The 19,883-nt window shown below is 43.0% G+C and overlaps 1 protein-coding gene across 2 annotated transcripts in view; it reads left to right on the top strand.

Annotated features, from left to right (window-relative positions):
• Positions 1-6,023: 6,023 nt before the first annotated feature.
• rundc3b (RUN domain containing 3b) overlaps positions 6,024-19,883 on the top strand; it is a 103,736-nt gene continuing 89,876 nt past the window's right edge. For both annotated transcript variants that reach the window (XM_060900264.1, XM_060900263.1), the window contains exon 1: positions 6,024-6,197. In XM_060900264.1, the coding sequence (XP_060756247.1) occupies positions 6,103-6,197 (95 nt within the window). In that variant the 5' untranslated portion in view covers positions 6,024-6,102. The remainder of the gene's footprint in view (positions 6,198-19,883) is intronic.

Genomic DNA, 19,883 nt, shown 5'->3' with positions numbered 1-19,883 from the left:
AACTCCAACCAGACACAGGGCACCAGGATGGATCAAGCAGGTCCAAGGGGCAGAAGAGGCCAGCATCTCAATCCCAGGACCAACATGTAACTCAGAGAGACAGATTGGGGGGGGGGAGGGAAGAGAGAGAGAAATACCTAACACATGTTGTTAGGTATGCCCTAAAAATGACAAGTATTAAATCTGTGTGGTAGGCTCGCAGAGACGAGAGTCTTGACATCAGGCATAACACACAACAATGGCATGGCATGTTAATATGGTTAAAAAATATATCATGACCTGCTCTGGCTGGATGCTTGATTGGGTGATGGGAGCACACTCCTCAGCAATGATGAGATGCAGATGGGACCCTTAGGGCTGGCCAAGACAATTCAAGACGGCCGATTCCCTGCAGGCTACGATAGCCAGTCGAGGTATCCACCCTCTCCACCAAAAGATTTCCTGTTGACTCCATGTAACTCAGAGGGACAGATTTGGGGGGGGAGGGAAAGAAGACGCAGGTTGTTAGGTATGCCCAATGTCACCTGAATAAGTAGAAACAGTATACATATTGCACCGAGTACAAGCAGGGACTCCGGCAACTAACTATGACAGCATAACTAAAAGGAGAGAGCCAGAAGGTAACACAGGCATGAGGGAGCCCCGGGACATAAAGCAGCCAGCCACTACACCGTCAACATACTCGAGTGAGCAAGCGAGTGGGGACTGACAGCATCCATACATCCCAGTTTACCAAAACACTCTGTCTGAGGACCCTCTAGATCTACACCTTTACCTCATAAACACCATTAACAAAAGGCTTGACTAAACAGATACGTTTTCAGCCTAGACTTAAATGCTGAGACTGTGTCTGATTCCCGAACACTACTTGGAAGGCTGTTCCATAACTGTGGGGCTTTGTAAGAAAAGGCTCTGCCCCCTGATGTAGCCTTCACTATACGAGGTACCAGCAGATAGCCTGCACCTTTTGATCCAAGTAGGCATGGCGGGTCATAGAGGAGCAGAAGTTCACTCAGGTACTGTGGTGCGAGACCATTTAGTGCTTTAAAGGTCAATAGTAGTATTTTATAATCAATATGAAATTTGATTGGGAGCCAATGCAGTGTGGATAAGACGGGCGTGATGTGGTCATATTTTCTAGTTCTAGTAAGGACTCTTGCTGCTGCATTTTGAACTAACTGGAGCTTATTTATGCACTTATTGGAAAATCCAGACAGTAAGGCATTACAATAATCCAACCTGGAGGTAACGAAAGCATGGACTAGTTTTTCTGCCTCATGCAATGACATTAAATTTATCTTTGCAATATTTCTGAGATGAAAGAAAGCTATCCGGGTGATGTTATCAATGTGAGTTTTGAATGAAAATGTGAGTTTCGAATGAATTACCTCTAGGTCTGGGTTCGAGCCCCGTGGCCGGCGAGGGCCTTTCTGTGTGGAGTTTGCATGTTCTGTCCGTGTGGGTTTTCTCCGGGTGCTCCGGTTTCCTCCACAGTCCAAAGACATGCAGGTTAGGTTAACTGATGACTCTAAATTGACCGTAGGTGTGAATGAGAGTGTGAATGGTTGTCTGTGTCTATGTGTCAGCCCTGTGATGACCTGGCGACTTGTCCAGGGTGTACCCTGCCTTTCGCCCGCAGTCAGCTGGGATAGGCTCCAGCTTGCCTGCGACCCTGTAGAACAGGATAAAGTGGCTAGAGATAATGAGATGAGATGAGATACATGCCCTTCATGAAATGATTGATATTAATAACTAGTATTGCAGACTGGTAGCTAATTGTGTTAATAGCTTGTTTTAGCTAATTTAACACTGTCAGTATGCTCCGTAGTAAAAGAATCCAGGTGCTAAACTGGCCTGCCTGCAATCCAGACTGATGAAGCGCAAAACATGACAAAAGAGATCCTGAACTGTTGAGCAACTGAAATTGTATATCAGGCAAGAAAGGGACAACATTTCACTTTCAAAACTACAGCAATTGGTCTCCTCAGTTCCCAAACATTTACAAAGTGTTGTTAAAAGTAGACATGATGCAACACAATAGTAGCCAGTTGACCTAATCCACATGGTTTTGGACTGTGCAAGCAAACTGGAGCAAACCCAAGAAGAACATGCAAATTCTACACAGAAAGGCCTCAGTCAACTGGCAGGTTCAAACTGGGAATCTTCTTGTTGTGAATTTCCTCTGTAAACGTGTGTGCATGGTGCCCCATCCAGGGTGCATTCCTGGCTCATGCCCAGTGTTCCTGGGATAGACCACTGTGACCTTGATCAGGATAAAACAGTTACTGGAGATTATATGATGTTTTCATGGGTACGGTAACTGAAACTAGACAGTCAAAAATTGGACAAACGTTGCCTGGTCTTTTTCAAATCTTCAACTGTTTTTGGTGAACATGTGCACAGATTCCTCTGCTTTTGCTGACTAATGTGCTATTCTGCTCAGTTCAACGTTTTGAGATGCTTTTCTGTTCAACACTGTTGTAATGAGTTGTGCTGTTTTACATTCCTGGCAGCTCAAACCATCCATTATCTGTAATCACTTATCCTCTGCAATGTCGCAGGCAAGCTGGAGCCTATCCCAGCTGACTATGGGCAAGAGGCAGGGTACACCTTGGACAAGTTGCCAAATCATCGCAGGGCTGACACACAGAGACAAACAACCATTCACATTCACACCTACAGTCAACTTAGAGCCACCAATTAGCCTAACCTGCATGTCTTTGGACTGTGGGGGAAACCAGAGCACCTGGAGGAAACCCACGTGGACACGGGGAGAACATACAGACTCCACACAGAAAGGCCCCATTCAGCCACTAGGCTCAAACGCAGAACTTTCTTGCTATGAGGTGACAGTGCTAACCACTACACCACGGTGCCACCGCAGCTCAAACAAGTTTGGACATTCTCCTTTAACTTTCCACCCATCCATCCATCATCTGTAGCCGCTTATCCTGTCCTACAGGGTTGCAGGCAAGCTGGAGCCTATCCCAGCTGACTACGGGCGAAAGGCGGGGTACATCCTGGACAAGTTGCCAGGTTATCACAGGGCTGATACATAGACACAGACAACCATTCACACTCACATTCACACCTACGGTCAATAGAGTCACCAGTTAACCTAACCTGCATGTCTTTGGACTGTAAGGGAAACCGGAGCGCCTGGAGGAAACTCATGCAGACACGGGGAGAACATGCAAACTCCACACAGAAAGGCCCCCGTTGGCCACTGGACTCGACCGCAGAACCTTCTTGCTGTGAGGCGACAGCGCTAACCGCTACACCACCGTGCCTCCCTGCAGCAAAATTTCTCATCTCGTTATCTCTAGCCGCTTTATCCTGTTCTACAGGGTCGCAGGCAAGCTGGGGCCTATCCCAGCTGACTACGGGCGAAAGGCGGGGTACACCCTGGACAAGTTGCCAGGTCATCACAGGGCTGACACATAGACTCAGACAACCATTCACACCCACGGTCAATTTAGAGTCACCAGTTAACCTAACCTGCATGTCTCTGGACTGTGGGGGAAACCGGAGCACCCGGAGGAAACCCACGCGGACACGGGGAGAACATGCAAACTCCACACAGAAAGGCCCTCGCCGACCACGGGGCTCGAACCCGGACCTTCTTGCTGTGAGGCGACAGTGCTAACCACTACACCACCGTGCCGCCACAGCAAAATATATAAAGAGAAAAAGATAAGGCAGTGAAGGAGTAGTGCAAAAGTACCAAGTATACAAAAAAGGATATATATATATATATATATATATATATATATATATATATATATATATATACACACACAACTATATAAAATAAATAAACTACAATTTTAGAGATGAAAAAAATGAACAAATTTGCATAAATTAAACAGGTTTGCAGATATAGTTAACATAAGTGTATTACAAAGGCAGTATTGTACGTGTAAGCATTGCACAGCAGCACGGTCACCTCACAGCAAGAAGGTCCTGGGTTTGAGCCCAGCGGCTGGCGGAGGCCTTTCTGTGCGGAGTTTGCATGTTCTCCCCGTGTCCGCGTGGGTTTCCTCTGGGTGCTCCGGTTTCCCCCACAGTCCAAAGACATGCAGGTTAGGTTAACTGGTGACTCTAAATTGACCGTAGGTGTGAATGTGAGTGTGAATAGTTGTCTGTGACTATGTGTCAGCCCTGTGATGACCTGACGACTTGTCCAGGGTGTACCCCGCCTTTCACCCGTAGTCAGCTGGGATAGGCTCCAGCTTGCCTGTGACCCTGTTGAACAGGATAAAGCGGCTACAGATAATGAGATGAGATGAGCATTGCACAGCGGCACTGCCGCCTCACAGCAAGAAGGTTCTGGGTTCGAGCCCAACGGCCGGCGGGGGCCAGTTTCCCCCAAAGACATGCGGTTAGGTTAATATGGGACGGCCTTGGGCTGAGGCCTCCTTGAGCGAGGCTCATAACTGCTCCCCGGGTGCTGTTAGGATGGCTCTGGGTATGTATTGGCCCTTTTCCACTACCCTTTTTCAGCTCACTTCAGCTCACTTCAGCCCGACACTGCTCGCGTTTCGACTACCAAAAACCAGCACGACTCAGCTCGCTTCAGCCCTGCTTAGCCCCTAAAACTCGCACGGTTTTGGAGTGGGGCTGAATCGAGCCAAAGTGAGCCGAGTGAGGTTGGGGGCGTGAGCAGACACTCCCCTGTGCACTGATTGGTGAGGAGGAGTGTCCTCACATGCCCACACATGCCCCGCGAGCACGCTGGGATCTGTAAACACCGCAAACCCGGAAGAAGAAGAATTCCGAATTACGAGAATTTCTGACGCCTTATGCGCCTCGCCTCATCTATACGCTCTTGCCAGTATCTGTTGGCGTTGTCGGTGACAACAAGCCACAGCACCAAGACCAGCAACACTAACGACTCCATGTCCTCCATGTTTATTGTTTACTATTCGGGTCGTGAGACTACCGCTTAAAAGGTCACTGATGTCACTGTTTGCGCTGCTTAACGACATCACGTGACGTCCACCCACTTTCGCTAACTCCACCCAATGTGTCCACCCACTTCCAGCCAGCACGGTTCAGCGCGGTTGTAGTCGAAATGCAACTCCAACAGCCCCACTCAGCTCGACTCAGCACGGCACGGCTCAGCCGAGTTTGTAGTGGAAAAGCGGCAATAGACTACCGTTCAAAAGTTTGGGGTCACCCAGACAATGTTGTGTTTTCCATGAAAAGTCACACCACCATAAGTTGTAAAATGAATAGAAAATATAGTCAAGACATTTTTCTGGCCATTTTGAGCATTTAATCGACCCCACAAATGTGATGCTCCAGAAACTCAATCTGCTCAAAGGAAGGTCAGTTTTATAGCTTCTCTAAAGAGCTCAACTGTTTTCAGCTGTGCTAACATGATTGTACAAGGGTTTTCTAATCATCCATTAGCCTTCTGAGGCAATGAGCAAACACATTGTACCATTAGAACACTGGAGTGAGAGTTGCTGGAAATGGGCCTCTATACACCTATGGAGATATTGCACCAAAAACCAGACATTTGCAGCTAGAATAGTCATTTACCACATTAGCAATGTATAGAGTGGATTTCTGATTAGTTTAAAGTGATCTTCATTGAAAAGAACAGTGCTTTTCTTTCAAAAATAAGGACATTTCAAAGTGACCCCAAGCTTTTGAACGGTAGTGTATGTGTGTGTGCACTGCTTCAGATGGGTTAAATGAATAAAGTTGTAAATTCTTTCTGTTACCAGTGATGAAAGAAAGTGATTCAAGCTTTAATGTGATTTTAATCAGAGAGAGAGAGAGAGAGAGATCCTGTGAATGGGAACTCCCTTCCTTTATGTCCACTGTAGTAACAGTCGTGCACACGTGACTGGTGAGGGCTGCGTCCCAATCTGCGCGCGTTCAAATAAGACAACAAGACAGGTTGCCATAGTTACCATATGGAGCGTAGTATTTGCACGCGCTGCTTAGTAGGCTACAGTGGTGTGAGATTGGAACGCGGCCTCAGAAGGTAATCCTTCTCTTCTGTGTCCGCAACACGCCTCTGTGATCTGAGGAGGACGGGACAGGAAAAAAGAGATCAGGAGCTAGATCTGGGCTGCACAGGAAGCGGGTATGGCATCCCCGAGCCTGGGGTTTAACGCGGCTCGGAAGAAAAGCACCGGGAGGACCGGAGCTGTGGAGAGGAGGAATTTAATCACCGTGTGCAGGTAAGAGATGAGCGCGTGCGCTTCCGTTACACACTGTGCAGCTTTCAACAACATCATGCACATCTGTCCATTCTTCAAACTGGTTACTATTAACATAATTAGACCCGGAAATGTCTATTTCATCTTCCTACATCATTAAAGTTGTTCTCCTCTGCAGCTGATTGCAAATAGCTTCATTCAACTGTTTATTGATTTTTAATATTTTTGCATTTAGTTGCAAATATTTTGCTTGCTTGCTTTTAGGCTACTAAGCTTTTTTTTTTTTTTTGCACTGAATCAGCATTTTGCTTTGTAAAGCCAAGATCAGTCAGTGGAAGTGTGTAAAACGCGTGCAGCACGCAGAAACAGTCAGACCAGGTTGCCAGATTGTGTATTCCATCCATCCATCCATTATTTGTAGCCGCTTTATCCTGTCCTACAGGGTCGCAGGCAAGCTGGAGCCTATCCCAACTGACTGTGGGCGAGAGGTTAGGTTAACTGGTGGCTCTAAATTGAGCGTAGGTGTGAATGTGAGTGTGAATGGTTGTCTGTGTCTATGTGTCAGCCCTGTAATGACCTGGCGACTTGTCCAGGGTGTACCCCGCCTTTCGCCCGTAGTCAGCTGGGATAGGCTCCAGCTTGCCTGCGACCCTGTAGAACAGGATAAAGCGGCTAGAGGTAATGAGATGAGAATGATGACATCATGCTCACGTTCAAACCTCCGGTCAGTTTAGAGTCACCAGTTAACCTAACCTGCATGCCTTTGGACTGTGGGGGAAACCGGAGCACCCGGAGGAAACCCACAAGGACACGGGAAGAGCATGCAAACTCCATACAGAAAGGCCCTCGTCAGCCACTGGGCTCAAACCCAGAACCTTCTTGCTGTGAGGCGACAGTGCTAACCACTACATCACCCCATATTTAATCATGATTAGTTATAAAATTCTACAGGGTCGCAGGCAAGCTGGAGCCTATCCCAGCTGACTATGGGCGAGAGGCGGGGTACAACCTGGACAAGTCGCTAGGTCATCGCAGGGCTAACACATCACGCTCACATTCACGCCTACGGTCAATTTAGAGCCACCAGTTAACCTAACCTGCATGTCTTTGGACTGTGGGGGAAACCGGAGCACCCGGAAGAAACCCACGCGGACACGGGGAGAACAGAAAGGCCCTCGCTGGGCTCGAACCCAGGACCTTCTTTCTTGTGAGGCGACAGTGCTAACCACTACACCACCGTGCCACCCCCACAGTGAGATTCATCCTGTGCATTTAACCCATCTGAAGCAGTGAACCCAGCCTGGGGAGCAGTCAGGGGTTAAGTACCTTGCTCAAGGGCACTTCAGACCAAGGCCACCCCACGTTAACTTAACTGCATGTCTTTGATCTGTGGGGGGAAACCGGAGCTCCCGGAGGAAACCCACGCTCACATGGGGAGAACATGCAAACTCCACACAGAAAGGCCCCCATCAGCTGCTGGGCTCGAACCCAGAACCTTCTTGCTGTGAGGCGACAGTACTAACCACTACACCACCGTGCCACCCCATCCTTGATGTTAAATCCATCCAGCTGTTCCAGGCTATCAGGATTGGCAATATTGAATCATCATCTTCTTCTTCTTCTTTCGGCTGCTCCTGATTAGGGATCGCCACAGTGGATCCTTCATCTCCGTTGCTCCCTGTCTTCTGCATCCTTCTCTACCACGCCTGCCACTTTCATGTCCTCTCTCACCACATCCATGTATCTCCTCTTTGGCCTTCCTCATTTTCATGTGCCTGGCAGCTCCATCTTCAACATTCTCCTTCCAACATGCTCTGCATCTCTTCTCAGGATGTGTCCAGACCATCTCAGTCTCCTCTCTTAGCTTCATTCCCAAGCTCTCCACATGTGCTGTCCCTCTGATGTGCTCGTTCCTTATCCTGTCCAACCTCGTCACTCCCATCGCAAACCTTAACATCCTCAACTCCGCCACCTCCAACTTTGCCTCCTGTCTCTTCGTTAAGGGTACTGGCAATTGGCAATGTTGAATAGCAGTTTTGTTTTGTTTTTTCGCAGTCCAGTTTCCATCAAATCATACACTCTGATTGGCTCGCAAGTGGGCCTTTGGCTTTACGGACCTTTGGCGACTCGCTTGTTCACAACAACAACAACAAACGTAGTAGCAATTTTTTGTCAACATTTATTTTCGCATTTCTCAGGAGAATCGCATTAATTTTACAGCATGGATAGCGATAACAACAGTGTTCACAGCGAAAGCAAGTTTTACTACCCTGATGAAGACGAAATAAAAGAAAACATTTTGGGAGAAAGCTGAGTAGCAGGTTTGTTCTAAATATGGTTTCCTTTTCGGGCGCTCTTATTTTCTGTTAGAATTTGACAAAGAAAAAAAAATATTATTTACCAGCTTAAGGTCGGTCCGCTCGGCCTTGAAAATACTGACCGAGGCCCAGAGGCCTCGGTCAGTATTTTCAAGACCTCAGTCACAGTATTTCACAATACGGACCTCCCAGCTGGTAAGTAATATATATATATTTTTTTCACTGTCCAGTTTCCATCAAATCGTGCGCTCTGATTGGCTCGCGAGCGGTCCGGAATCCTATGATCCAGACCCCGGTTACAGACCTTTTGGCGACTCGCTTGTTCACAACAACAAACATAGTAGCAATTTTTTGTCAACATCTATTTTCGTATTTCTCAGTATAATAGCATAAATTTTACAGCATGGATAGCGATAACGACAGTGTTCCCAGTGAAAACGAGTTTTACTACCCTGATGAAGATGAAATAAAAGAAAACATTTCAGGAGAAAGCCGAGTAGCAGGTTGGTTCTAAATATTGTTTCCCTTTCGGGCGCTCTCATTTTCTGTTAGAATTTGGCAAGAAAAAAATAAATATATTATTTACCAGCTTACGGTCGGTCCGTATCGTGATGTACCGTGACCTCGGCCTTAAATACTGACCTCGGCCCAGAGGCTTCGGTCAGTATTTTCAAGACCTCGGTCACGGTATTTCACAATATGGACCTCCCAGCTTTTAAATAATATATTTTTTTCGCGGTGCGGTTTCCATCAAATCCTGCGCTCTGATTGGCTGGCGAGTGGGTCCGTATCTGGTACAGACCCCAGTTACGGATGTCTGGCGACTCGCTCGTTCACAACAACAAACATAGTAGAATTTTTTGTCAACAATTTTTAAATAAGATTTATTTATAAATATCAAAAATCTTGTAAATTTTTGCCAGCATTTCTCAGGAGAATAGCATTAATTTTACAGCATGGATAGCGATAACGACAGTCTTCACAGCGAAAGTGAGTTTTACTACCCTGAGGAAGACAAAATAAAAGAAAACATTTCGGAAGAAAGATAAAAACCTGTAACTGTTCCTAATGCCAAGCAAAAACATAGCTGAATCCTGAATGACTCCTATTTGTATAAATGGGGGACTATATAGACGGCAAAATGTAGTTTTTTTTTTTTTCCTGCCATGGAAGTGGACTTGTATACCGAGGAGGAAGCCATTTGCATTGCAGCCGTGAATGAGGATTCAAAATGGCGGCTCGGCTCAGTTTTCCCTTTCGGGCGCTCTCGTTTTCTGTTAGAATTTGGTAAAGAAAAAAATTAATATATTATTTACCAGCTTAAGGTCGGTCCGTATGGTGAAATACCGTGACCTCGGCCCAGAGGGCCTCGCTCAGTACTTTCAAGACCTCGGTCACTGTATTTCATGATACGGACCTCCCAGCTGGTAAATAACATATATATTTAATTTTCCTATCACGCTCATGCGTTTAGAGGGAAGAAAGGCAATATTTACATATTTGATAAATACTTGAGTGAATAAAATGTATTAATTATTAAGTTTATGATTAAGCAGTGCAATGTACGAACATGGACTATATTCTGTATTTGCATTGGGTAATCCGTAAATCATATACAAAAAAAACCCCCAAAACCTCCATATATACGAGCATATTTTGTTCTCTCAAGTTCCAAAGAAAAGCAGTTCAACAAGGAGGGATAACCTCAATCTGGCAACCACAGCGATACTCATGCATCACGTCATTTTAATGCAAATTAGCTCTCTATGAGAAGCTGCTATTTCTTTATTTCATGCTGCTACAATCCAAATCATGAAAGAGTGTAATTCTGGATTCATTCATTCATTTATTAATTTGATTTGCACCAGCAAATAGACCAGTTGTAGGTGTGCTTTTATATATATATATATTTTTTTTACAAAATCCCCCCCCCCCCAAATGTTCTTGCAGTTGAGTGCTCTTTGTTGTCAAGGGAAAAAATGAAATTGAGAAAAGGAGCAGGGAAAAAAAACCCTGTCAAATCCAAAACACTCCTTAGGATAAAATATGTTATTTATTGTAATGACCTGTCAAAGCTGGATTGTTAGAAATCTGCCCACGTGCAGTGTGATTTCTTCAGGGTATGGTGCAAACGAACTGAGAAAGGCTGAGAATATGCATGTTCAGTGAATTAATCAGGCAAGACCTGCACCAACTATACTAATCCCCACCTTCAGAACACTTCCATTGGTGAGACTTTCAAACCAATTGATTTTGCATATAGAAATGTAGAAGTACCAGATAGCCTCCAGATCATCCGTCCATTATCTGTAACCGCTTATCCTGTGCAGGGTCGCAGGTAAGCTGGAGCCTATCCCAGCTGAGTATGAGCAAGAGGCAGGGTACACCCTGGACAAATCGCCAGGTGATCGCAGGGCTAACACATAGAGACACACATCATTCACACTCACGGTCAATTTAGTCAAGTCAACTTTATTGTCAAATATGCTATACATGCTCGACATACAGCACAGATGAAATATCAGTCCTCTTTGACCCATGGTGCAAACAGGCAATGCAATAAATAAAAATAGAATAATTGAAAAAAAAACAGTATAAACACTCTAGATAGGAACTAGACATAGACTAAACACTCAAACAATATAAACAGTGTAAACACTAGATAAGAACTACACACAGACTAAACACTCAGACAATATAAACAGTATAAACACTCTAGGTATGAACTAGATGTAGACTAAACACTCATATATACACACACACACACACACACACACACACACACACCAGTGGCGGCTGGTAGTCTTTCAAACAGGGGAGGCTGGTCGGTTACGATATTTCCAGATTTTAAAAGAAAAAACACATCAGTTTTGCCCATACTCTTGCCTCTGATCTGGCTGATTGTTGGCAGCGTCACAAACTGTGAAATAACAGGTTCTTTTGGCCCATTAGCCTACTGTCCAATATACATGATGGTGGTGTTGGGGGGTATATTTTCACATTTTATATTTTAAAATTGTGGCATGTTGTTTAAAAATTGATCATTATTGAAAGCAGCTCTTTGTCAGGAACCTCAGCAGTAGAGCTGGGTGCCACACATTTCATTCAATGACACTTTCCCTATATTTTACTTATTTTGACTGAGAAATGTTTTATTGACAATTTTGATAACCCTTCACTTTTAATCCAGGTCTGTAGTGTGAAATGTTCTCGGCTGTGTTTTTGTTTAAAAATGTTTTCCAAATTGTAGCTGTGTTTAATTCATATCCAGAAAAATATATATTCCAATATAATATACTCAGCATAAACATTTTAAATAGATTCTATATTTTTGGTCCATCCATGACATATTACTAAAGTAGCCTATTTACTGTTGTTGATGTGGGTCACTTGCTGTTAGCCAATTCACTTTCTCGTACCAGGAGAGCTGAAAGGAACGAGTATTATTCCCTACCTTTTTCACCAAGCCAATTTGAGGCGTTGGTCTACCCTGCTCTTTAATTTTAATGTTTTCCTCGAAAGGAAGACTGGCAAATGGCTTCGCCAAAATTAAATCAGCAATGCTCGGCATCCGTGCGCAGCTTTCTTGCTAGCTGACTAGCCCCCTTAAGTTCAAGTTCAGTCACTCAAATAAACGAAATTTCTGGAACTAAGATAGCAAACTTGACAACACTATATTTACACTTTATTTACAATGAAAATATATACAAACTAAAAAAGCTGGTAGAAACCGTATGTAATGAATGAAATCGAAATGTAAGCTGATCTCTTACAATACAGCACTTGCGAATCCGCATGGGACTGAACTGATGTTGCCAGATACTGCTGACGTTATCCAGCCCAAAATATGTTCAAAACCCGCCAATATGCACTTAAAACCGCTCAATTGAGCGGGAAACCCCCAATCTGGCAACACTGTACCGCTGCCTGTCTATAGTTGAAACGAGCTGTCAATCAAAGAAAATATCAGGCCGCTTTCACCAATCACCAGTCTTCTCGCGGAAACTGCCATGTCCCTCCCATGTGAGGCTCGGAGTCCGTGGGCGGGCGTTTTCGCAGTATTTGTCCAATAACCGTCTTGCATTTTGAGATTGAAAAGCGCAGAGCTCCCAAATGCCACTGAAGTCCACTGAGGCTGGGAGTCTGTAGGCGGGCATTTTCGCAGTATTTGTCCAATAATCGTCTTGCATTTTGAGATTGAAAGCGCAGAGCTCCCAATGCCATTGAAGCCCACTGAGGCTGCGCTGCATCGCGCTGTCACGAGGGGGAGAAACTCACGCACACATTAAAGTTATAAGGGCATTTTTAGAGGAGGCTGAGCCTCCCTCGTTGTCTTAGAGCAATCGCCCGTGATACACACACACACACACACACACACACACACACACATAGGTTCAAATAACCAAACAGTCAAGGGCACTTGAGGTATAGCAGGGAAACATGAAATAATTTAGAGCCACCAATTAACCTAACCTGCATGCCTTTGGACTGTGGGGGAAACCAGAGCACCCGGAGGAAACCCATGCAGACATGGGGAGAACATGTAAACTCCGCACAGAAAGACCCTCGTCAGCCACTGGGCTCGAGCTCAGGACCTTCTTGCTGTGAGGCGACAGCGCTAACTGCCGCCACATCATGAACACACAAAATATCAAACTTTTGAGTACTGCACTTGATATTGGTTTACACATAGAGAAACATGAATAAAATGAATCACAAAAAAGGTCTATCATCTATCTGCTGATGATCCATAGCTTTCGATTTCCAGATCCAAAATGTTTCACGTTGATTTAATGACCTCAGTTTATCACTCCCATGCACAGACTTTTTGAAAATTGTATTTCAATGCCCTGAATCTTTTAAAGTCAAAGTATTGCTGTGATGTACCTCTTTGTACTGCTTAACCAATGGGGTAGTCCTCATTGACGCGGATTGCATATTTTGTGTTCAGTGAAATGCTTTTTAATTTTCTACTCACACGGACGCACCAACACTGGCACAGTCCGTGGTAAACAATAAACTTGGAGTTACGACTGATAAAACCATTGATCTTGTGTTCTTTCTTCATTCTTGCGTCACGAAATGGCCAGTTCCGAATAAAATTCTCACAATGTACCATGCTTAAGTCCACAAAATCTCCTTGTTCAGCCATGTTCTTGGCTTGCAGTCTGGTAGGTCACTTCTTACAAGTCTGTCTTCTATGGATGGAGCCTTTCTGAAGACTGTCATGGGAGGATCAGGGAAGATTTCTTTTAATATCACTGTATACTCTGTTCCAGTTGGATTTAATTTGTTTTATTTTAAGAGCACAGTGACCTATAATGTGTTCTAAAGCATGGTTTATTACCTGTTAAGTGGAGAGAGTGGTATTTATTCCCAAGCGGAAATTTATTCGACCATGGAAAAGCTGGTGAAACTGACCTTATTACAACAACAACAACGTGAAGTGCATTGATTTTTTTTAAAGAGTATTTGTATCTATTTAGTGCTCCAAAAATCTGTATCTGTATTGAGATTTAAACCCGAAGTGGGCTTGGCCTAAACTAGGAGCTGTTTTTTTCCCCCCGTAAAATTAAACATGAACTCTACCACTCTGTTTCTGAAAATATGGACATTTCAAATTTGATCTCTTTTTTTTTTTCCCCTTCTTTGCCCGCAATATTTTGTTTTTTCTTTCCAAAATCTAAATGAACTCGTAGCCCAATTTATCGTACCACAATTTAATCATAGCAGTCCTGACCAGGCAGTTACTAAGGATGAATGAATTAATGAACCTTGTAAATGCATTATTCACATTCACCAATGTGTCTTTCAACAATAATAAATAAAAAATAAATAAATTTAAAAAATCCCCCTAACTTTCCAGTCACAACTTTTTCCCCTAGTCTCTTTCTGTGCAAATCTAGTTTCAACCAGATGCCCATAAATGTTTCTGGCAAGCTTTCTATTCGTATTGGTATCAGTTTAGAGGACATTATTTGTTCATTCTGAATAATTCATTTGTATTTGGTTATATCTGTAGTGCTTATTGGAAGGAGAAATTAATTAAATTGAATTAAATTAAAGATGCAAAACCTCAAAAACATGCAAGTGTATATCTCTATATGGATACAGTAGTGTGTGTGTGTGTGTGTGTGTGTGTGTGTCAGAATGACCTTTAATCAGCCCGATGGCCTTCAGCACAAATGTTACTCTTGTCTTGAGAGTCATGAACCTCAGCACAGCATGATGCTGAATAAGGAAAACAGTTCAGGGGCTGGAGGAAGGGCATGATACATATGTTATTTACCAGCTGGGAGGTCCATATGGTGAAATACACGGTATTTCACTATATGGACTGACCTTAAGCTGGCAAATAATATATTTATTTTTTTCTTTACCAAATTCTAACAGAAAACGAGAGCGCCCGAAAGGGAAAGCCGAGCCGAGGCGAGCCGCCATTTTGAATCCTCATTCACGGCTGTAATGCAGATGGCTTCCTCCTCGGTCTACAAGTGCACTTCCATGGCAGGAAAAAAACTACATTTTGCCGCCTATGTAGTCCCCTATTTATACAAAATTGAGTCATTCAGGATTCAGCCATGTTTTTGCTCGGCATTAACAACAGTTACAAGTTTTTAGCTTTCTCCTGAAATTTTTTCTTTTATTTCTTCTTCCTCAGGGTAGTAAAACTCGCTTTCACTGTGAAGACTGTCGTTATCGCTATCCATGCTGTAAAATTAATGCTATTATGCTGAGAAATGCTGGGAAAAATTTACAAGATTTTTGATAAAAATCTTGTAAATAAATCTTATAAAAAAAGATAAATGTTGACAAAAAATGCTACTATGTTTGTTGTTGTGAATGAGCGAGTCACCAGAGGTCCATAACCGGGGTCCGTAACTGGGGTTTGTACCGTAGGATACGGACCCGCTCGCCAGCCAATCAAAGTGCAGGATTTGATGGAAACCGGACTGCGAAAAAATAATGATGATTATTAAGTCCCATGAATTTGGTCACAGGGAATATTTAAGTTATTCCACGAAATCGAGTCATACATGAGCTGATAGCAGAGTTGGCTATAATCTATGTATGACGAGATTGAGTGGAATAACTCTTTTATTCTATCCACATTCACTGGATTTTGAGAAACGGAGCATTTAAAAATTTTTTTATTTTTTTTGCAAATTCGATAAATAAAAACTTTTACACAAAACGTCCGACAAAGTCATTTCCGCTTAGAATGTAAACAAACCGGCGAAATGACAGGAGCAATTTGTGAAAAATGCTATAATGATCATTCTTGAAAAATAAAAAAAGTTCTTACCATCAAGTACTTTTATTCCATATTTTGTTGCTTTTTTTCGTATTTTTTTGGGTTTTGTTTTCAAGTAGAGCTTTTATTTCATCCTCGGTTTGTTCAGTAATATAGTCCGCTGTTTTCTTTTTCTTTAGGGTTTTTTTGGCGGTTGGCAAATCAACTTAAGTTTGTTAAGGTGCATTACTGTCACTGACTGGGCTGGAGTGTGGAACAGGTGATATGGGGGGGAGAACTATATTCTTTTAGCTATTTCTGTTTCTTTTAAATACTTGATAAAGTTATATATCTGACTTGCTGTGCTCTGCCATTTTGTTCTACATCACCTTGTTAACATGTATACCAAGTTTCAAATCCGTATCATGAATAATTTTGCATATATGCTCCGGAAACGGACATTGCTTTAAGAAACAAGGTCAAAATCTATTTTTTATGTAAAAATTTGAAAAATACTTTTTTTCAAAAATCCAAAATAGCAAAAGGCACCAGTTCACATGTTGCTTGATGCCAAATTACTATGGCATGTTGCAAAAAATAAATAAATAAATTTGAGTCCTCGTCTCCAATTTACGAGTCCAAATGCGGTTAATGCACGAGTTCAAGTCCAAATCATCGGTGTTCAAGTCCAAGTCAAGTCACGAGTCTTTAAAATTAAGGCATGAGTCGGACTCGAGTACTACAAGCCTGTAGCCTACATACCATATGCATGTTTGTATTTATGTATTTAAATGAGCAGTGACATGCATGGACATGAACTACAAACAACTGGTATTTCTTATGTTTCATTGTGTACTCTTGTGTTTATTATGATATACCACATTTGAGGAATCCCAATTTTATTGTGCATACAAAATAAGGTTGTTGGTTTGTTTGTTGTTGTTTTTTTTAACGCACATAATGAGCAATTTAAAAACTTTTCACCTTTCTGTTGGGAATCCTGAATGCTTCAGCTTTGGCCAAATTTGCATAAAATCTATTTGAGGTTTGTGTTTAGGATTTTTTTATTTTTTTTTTTAAACCACAAAAATTAATATACAGTTGTGGTTAGAAGTTTACATACAGGGATATGATGGATATAGCAATACTGGGCTTTCAGTGATTTTATTTTTTCAGCTGTTCTTTTTCTGTGATTGATTTATACTACACATTTATACTACACACATCTTTGCCAAGAATTTGCTGCGCAAGTTTTAATTTGTCAGTTTTCCAAAGTCAAAACCGGGTGAAAATCCTTCATGCAGGGTCAAAAATTTACATGTGGCCACTTAGATTATTAGTTCAATGGTGCTGAAGGATCCAAAAGAGGCCCAAGGCCTCTTAATTTCCTATTAGTGACTGACTAGAGCTGGTAGCTTCTCTATAGCAACATAAAAAGGGTTTGTTTGACAGCACTCATTATATTAACTAATACACAATACAATGAGAGAGTCCAAGGAGCTCAGTGCAGATCTGAGAAAGAGGATCATAGACTAGCCAAAAACTGGCCTTAGTTCAGCAATTCCAGTTTTTTTTTTAAACGAAAAGCATTGCAACTTCTGTAGCAGATCCTGTGTTGTAGCGAATTATATGCATTTTACAAAAACACAACAAAACTATGTCAAAAACAGAATATTTGTTTAAAGACAACTGGACAGCAAAGTTTGTGATTATTCATCTGTTTTTATTATACTGAGTGGCTGAGTCATGTCAAGTGCCACCTCGTGCAGTGCCTTTTGAAGTAGGATAAGCCATCGTGGCAGAATGCCAGCTGAAATGCCCGCTAATGTCAGACACCATGGGGAAACTCAGCAGGAGCACCTTGTTGTGTAGGCCATTAGTTAACACCTTAGCACTCGTCTTTCCTCTGTGGTGTAACAGAAAGAAGGAGTATGATGATAATATCAGTAGCAGGAAACATTTAGAAAGGAATTTATATTTAAAAGGAATCTTGTCAGGACTCCCTTTAAAAACCAAAACTGAGGCTTTATCGGTATTTACTAATAAACTAGCTTCTCATCTGCACTTAGAATATGACTAAATAAATAACATGAGCTCTTGGTGATCTTGCTAATGAGCTAACCTTTACTCTCAAAGCTAATTAAAGGTACACCACATTCACCTTCGCAGTTATGTTAACTAGAGCTAGCTAGAAAACCCAAGTGGATTTCTGCGTATTGCAGGATTCTATGATCATATTGCAATAATGGCCAGAGGTGGACAGTAATGAAGTACATTTACTTGAGTACTGTACTTAAGTACACTTTTTGAGTATCTGTACTTTACTTGAGGTTTTTTGGAAACCTATGACTTTAACTTCACTACATTTGAAAGACAAATATTGTACTTTTTACTCTACTACATTTCTATCAGGGGCGGCACGGTGGTGTAGTGGTTAGCGCTGTCGCCTCACAGCAAGAAGGTCCTGGGTTCGAGCCCCGGGGCCGGCGAGGGCCTTTCTGTGTGGAGTTTGCATGTTCTCCCCGTGTCCGCGTGGGTTTCCTCCGGGTGCTCCGGTTTCCCCCACAGTCCAAAGACATGCAGGTTAGGTTAACTGGTGACTCTAAATTGAGCGTAGGTGTGAATGTGAGTGTGAATGGTTGTCTGTGTCTATGTGTCAGCCCTGTGATGACCTGGCGACTTGTCCAGGGTGTACCCCACCTTTCGCCCGTAGTCAGCTGGGATAGGCTCCAGCTTGCCTGCGACCCTGTAGAAGGATAAAGCGGCTACAGATAATGAGATGAGATGAGACATTTCTATCAAGGTCCTTGTTACTCGTTACTATGAAGCAGCTTTGAAAGTGGATTTTTTTTTCTTTTCTAAAACGTGATGGTTTTTCGGAGGTGACACTGAGACAGCCGATCAGTAATCACTAGGGTCACGTCCATAGACTGTATAAAATCAAGTTCAATGATTTCTCAGTAGCATTATTTAACACGATCAGTTGATGGCTGAATGGAAGGAGGCGGTTCTTCTGGGGAATGCACGCACTCATGACTTTACCTAGAACCCATGTTTCAGTTTTCTGAAAGGATTAAAGATTTGTTTCATTTTAAATGTTTGCCGAAAACAAACCATGTCATGGCCTACAAAAACTCGCCATCCAACCTGCAGAAGCATATTGAGGTATATAAACGTTTTATTCCAAGAGAAAGCTTGCAACGAAGTTGTCTGTGCTTTTAGAGCTAGTGATAACGTTGTAATAGCTATGCAGTCTGGTTAGTCAAATGACTTTTTCTATGCATTTGCCCGTCAAGTTGCCATCACCTTGTCCACGGCTAATGTTTACACATAGCTAGTTAACTTGGACGCTGTTAGTTAGCATGTAAAAATGGAATTACACGAACATGAATAATGTTAACTTATCTGAAGTCCTTTCAGAAATATGTTTTAGCATAATCTTGCCAAATAAACAGAATGCAAAAATCTTTTCTAGTAGTGTTAGGCCAAGTTTACATTAGACCGTATCTGTCTCGTTTTCTTCGTGGATGCACTGTCCGTTTACATTAAACCGCCTGGAAACGCCGGGAAACGGGAATCCGCCAGGGTCCACGTATTCAATCTAGATCGTGTCTGGTCCGGTGCTGTGTAAACATTGAGAATACGTGGATACGCTGTGCTGAGCTCTAGCTGGCGTCGTCATTGGACAACGTCACTGTGACATCCACCTTCCTGATTCGCTGGCGTTGGTCATGTGACGCGACTGCTGAAAAACGGCGCGGACTTCCGCCTTGTATCACCTTTCATTAAAGAGTATAAAAGTATGAAAATACTGCAAATACTGATGCAAATACTGCCCATTGTGTAGTTATGATTGTCTTTAGGCTTGCCATCCTTCCACTTGCAAGTGGTAAGTGATATGCACTGGGATCACACACACACAACGGCTCAATCCCGAATCGTGGCTCATGCACTTCACTCGCGCACTCTGTGAGCTGCGCAGGGCCGGAGTGCGCACCCTCCAGAGGGCACTCGCTGTTCAGGGCGGAGTGATTTGGAGCGCAGGATGCCTGCGGAGCCGAGCGTATCCGTGTATCGGTGTTGCTGTGTGCACGCGAATCGTGTATTGGTGTTGCTGTGTGCACACTAATCGTTTTAAAAACGTTAATCTGATGA

This window comes from Neoarius graeffei, chromosome 19, assembly GCF_027579695.1.
Source record: "Neoarius graeffei isolate fNeoGra1 chromosome 19, fNeoGra1.pri, whole genome shotgun sequence".
NCBI classification, from domain to species: Eukaryota; Metazoa; Chordata; class Actinopteri; order Siluriformes; family Ariidae; genus Neoarius; species Neoarius graeffei.
The sequence above is the reverse complement of the archived record's forward strand: the minus strand, read 5'-3'. Positions and strand labels throughout refer to the sequence as shown.